Source organism: Salmo trutta, chromosome 27 (genome assembly GCF_901001165.1).
Source record: "Salmo trutta chromosome 27, fSalTru1.1, whole genome shotgun sequence".
Classification (NCBI taxonomy): domain Eukaryota; kingdom Metazoa; phylum Chordata; class Actinopteri; order Salmoniformes; family Salmonidae; genus Salmo; species Salmo trutta.
In genome coordinates, this window is record NC_042983.1 from 24,469,324 (window position 1) to 24,473,929 (window position 4,606).

General features: G+C 40.8%; 1 protein-coding gene across 2 annotated transcripts in view; it reads left to right on the forward strand.

Moving 5' to 3' along the window:
• LOC115164669 (breakpoint cluster region protein) overlaps nucleotides 1-2,335 on the forward strand; it is a 44,363-nt gene extending 42,028 nt beyond the window's left edge. For both annotated transcript variants that reach the window (XM_029717387.1, XM_029717388.1), the window contains one exon: nucleotides 353-2,335. In XM_029717387.1, the coding sequence (XP_029573247.1) occupies nucleotides 353-442 (90 nt within the window). In that variant the 3' untranslated portion in view covers nucleotides 443-2,335. The remainder of the gene's footprint in view (nucleotides 1-352) is intronic.
• The last annotated feature ends 2,271 nt before the right edge of the window (nucleotides 2,336-4,606 follow it).

Sequence of the window (4,606 nt, forward strand, 5' to 3'; positions counted from 1 at the left end):
GATCTCAACCCCATCAAACACCTTTGGGATGAATTGGAACGCCTACTGTGAGCCAGGCCTAATCGCCCAACATCAGTGCCTTACCTCACTAATGCTCTTGTAGCTGAATGGAAGCAAGTCCCCGCAGCAATGTTCCAACTTCTAGTGGAAAGCCTTCCCAGAAGAGTGGAGGCTGTTATAGCAGCAAAGGGGGGACCAACTCCATATTAATGGCCATGATTTGGTAATGAGATGTTCGACGAGCAGGTGTTCACATACTTCTGGTCATGTGGTGTATTTGTAGAGCCCATAAATCTGTGCTATGATTCTAATTATCCCTTTCCTCTGCTCTGTCCCTTTTCCCATTCTGTAGGTACAGGTCCTACTGTATTTCCTTCAGCTTGAGAGCATCCCAACACCAGACAGCAAACGTCAAAGCATCCTCTTCTCCACTGAAGTATAGCGGGAGCATGGACATTTCCATCTGAGGAAGAATTTGACAAAATTTTGCCTTCCGTGATAAATTGTTAGCTGTGACCAAGAATGGCTGCGGCAGGAGCTAATTAACAACTTTCTGATCAAAGTGTTACCTGAACGTAACATTTTTAGTTGGTCCAAACTTAGCTCCAACTTGAGAAAGCTTAGGCATAAATTCAGTCAAATTAAAATTTATGTTTTTGCTTAACTTGTCTCATATGTTTATTCAACTAGAAATTATTATTTTGGGCCAACTAAATAATTATTTTGGGCCAACTAAAAATGTTAAGTTCAGGTAACACTGATTTGAAAAGTTGAGTAAACTAAAAAAGGTTCTGGAACCAGTTACTTAGTAATAATTAGTTGAATCCAAAAAAGTGTTTTTACGGTGTGCTGAGAGGCAATGGCTGGATTACAGCGCAGCTCCTCTATATGGCCACCAGATGGAGTCAACAGCACATTCCATACTAGAACAAATACTTCATTACCGTGACCAAAGCCATTCCAATATGATCGATGATCCTGATGTCATCCTTATCTTGTTATTGACATTAAAACTGTCTTACATCAAACACAAAGAAATCCATTGAATGTGGTCAGATCAAAGCACAGGCCATTCCTTTATTTGATTTTAAAAGGTAATAATAGTTTAACCAGATGATGGAAGTGAGGCAAATTGTCAACTCCATGATGCAGCTGTTGCAAAAGAGAAAAACATTCTCTCCTACACTATATTGCACACTGATATTCTGATTAATTTGGGATCTTTAGATATTTATACTTCCATTGTCATTACCACATATTAGGTGTGCTGAGCACTTACAGATAGTGTGTCAAAATGTATTTATGTTACTAATATCTGACAATCAAGTCATTTTAGAGGTACTGGTTATCCACTAATGAGCATAATACTCAAAACAGAAAGATACAGTAGTTAAAATCCTTATTATGGAGCTAATTCGTTAGGCCTGTTTCATTGTGGAATCATGTGCCATTTTTTTCCCCCTGTTGAAGCACATTGTAGGAAAAATGTATTCACCAGATGTTTATGCAAATGCTGTCTTTATTTTGTAAGGAATGTGAGATTGATTACACTTTTAAGTAGGTATATTTAACATGCAGGCATGTTGACTTAAATATGTTTTAAATATTTTTCTCTTCAACTGCTGTCTATGTGATAGTTTTAGTTAAGAGATTTCTGGCAGGTTATAAAAGTGGACCACAACCGTCTATCAGAGTTTTGTTATCTTATAAAGGTCCTCCTACATTGGCCTTAGATTATCCTAAAGAGGAAATGCTTATCTTTTGATCGGATTCAATTAGAGATCATTAATCTGAAAACTCCATCCCTTCACAGGAGGAATTTTGTTTTTATTTCAGAAGGGTTACAACCACAGACTGTTCAGTGCTGTCACATGGAACTGAGACAGAAATAGCACTGAGCTAAGCTTTGTCTCTTTATTACATTTTAGTGGTAGCCTACCCTGGTATAGATCCACTAATATCCAAATCTCCTGGGTATGAAAACAAATATGGGCATTGTGAAGGGCACCATTGTCTTCTGTTGTGTTATTTTGTTTCTAGTAGAATGTATAATGCGGTTTACTGTTCTCTGCCTGGTGAGCTTCGAAAGCTCTTGGAAAATGTATCTGTGCTGGCAAAGTGAAAATCATTCCAAATGTTTACAGATATCTGAATTGAGATGTTATGCAAGTTAAGATACAATTATAGCACATATGAAACTGTTAGGCTAACTGACTGTTTGTATGTAGCCTATCAGCAATCACTTAATTGACATCTCTTTTTCCTTCCAGACACTGTTGTAGTCATTATCCCAATAATTTATGTACATGTACAATAAAGAGTTGATTTCCATGTGCTTTGTATTTTTTTTCTTGATTTTCTGTCGTCTGAGAACACAATTGAACTACATTTGTTGTTCACGTTGTATGTAGGCCTACTGCACCGTATGTTGATGTTTGTTCTCTTTTCTTCACAATGTATTTAGCTACAAATATTCTTCAAAACAGCTGCATGAGCTACAGAGACTAAATACATGTTCTTCATCAATCTGTTCTGAAAGAGCTGCAAAATCTGGACCCCTACAAATCAGCCGGGCTAGACAATCTGGACCCTCTCTTTCTAAAATTATCTGCCGAAATTGTTGCAACCCTAATTACAAGCCTGTTCAAACTCTCTTTCGTATCGTCTGAGATTCCCATAGATTGGAAAGCTGCTGCGGTCATCCCCCTCTTCAAAGGAGGAGACACTCTAGACCCAAACTGTTATAGACCTATATCTATTCTACCCTGCCTTTCTAAGGTCTTTGAATGGCAAGTTAACAAACAGATTACCGACCATTTCGAATCTCACCGTACCTTCTCCGCTATGCAATCTGGTTTCAGAGCTGGTCACGGGTGCTCCTCATCCACGCTCAAGGTCCTACACGATGTCATAACCGCCATCGATAAGAGACATTACTGTGCAGCCGTATTCATCGACCTGGGTAAGACTTTCGACTATGTCAATCACAACATTCTTATTGGCAGACTCAACAGCCTTGGTATCCCAAATGATTGCCTCGCTTGGTTCACCAACTACTTCTCCAATAGAGTTCAGTATGTCAAATCGGAGGACCTGTTGTCCGGACCTCTGGCAGTCTCTATGGAGATGCCACAGGGTTATAATTCTCGGGCCGACTCTCTTCTCTGTATACATCAATGATGTCGCTCTCGCTGCTCCATTCTGTATACCTCTGGCCCTTCGTTGGACACTGTTAACTAACCTCCAGATGAGCTTCAATGCCATACAACTCTCCTTCCGTGGCCTCCAACTGCTCTTAAATGCAAGTAAAACTAAATGCATGCTCTTCAACCGATCGCTTCCCGCACCTGCCCGCCCATCCAGCATCACTACTCTGGACGGTTCTGACTTAGAATCTGTGGACAACTACAAATACCTAGGTGTCTGGTTAGACTGTAAACTCTCCTTCCAGACTCACATTAAACATCTCCAATCCAAAATGAAATCTAGAATCGGCTTCCTATTTCGCAACAAAGCATCCTTCACTCATGCTGCCAAACATACCCTCGTAAAACTGACCATCCTACTGATCCTCGACTTTGGCGATGTCATTTACAAAATAGGCTCCAACACTCTACTCAACAAATTGGATGCAGTCTATCACAGTGCCATCCGTTTTGTCACCAAAGCCCCATATACTACCCACCACTGCGACCTGTACGCTCTCGTTGGCTGGCCCTCGCTTCAAACTCGTCGCCAAACCCACTGGCTCCAGGTCATCTACAAGACCCTGCTAGGTAAAGCCCCGCCTTATCTCAGCTCACTGGTCACCATAGCAGCACCCACTCGTAGCACGCGCTCCAGCAGGTATATCTCACTGGTCACCCCAAAAGCCAATTCTTCCTTTGGCCGCCTCTCCTTCCAGTTCTCTGCTGCCAATGACTGGAACGAACTGCAAAAATCTCTGAAGCTGGAGACTCTTATCTCCCTCACTAGCTTTAAGCACCAGCTGTCAGAGCAGATCACTGCACCTGTACATAGCTCATCTGTAAATAGCCCATCCAATCTACCTCATCCCCATACTGTATTTATTTATTTATCTTGCTCCTTTGCACCACAGTATCTCAACTTGCACATTCATCCTCTGCAAATCCAACCATTCCAGTGTTTAATTGCTATATTGTAATTACTTTGCCACCATGGCCTATTTATTGCCTTACCTCTTTTATCCTACCTCATTTGCACATGCTGTATATAGATTTTCCTACTGTATTATTGATTGTATGTTTGTTTATTCCATGTGTAACTCTGTTGTTGTATGTGTTGAACTGCTTTGCTTTATCTTGGCCAGTTCGCAGTTGCAAATGAGAACTTGTTCTCAACTAGCCTACCTGGTTAAATAATGGTGAAATAGAATAAATAAAAAAATCTCATTCATATATACTGTATAACCTGCCCTCAACTAGAGTTTGGCTCTAGATGGAGATAGTTTGGTTGCCAACAGCCATTTAAAATCCACAGAAGAAGAAGATGGAGATAGAAGGGCTAGAATGCGCATCTATGAACGATGCTCTCCAGACCAGGCAAGGCTCTGGGAAGGGGTTTTAATGTTTGGTAGGGACGTCCC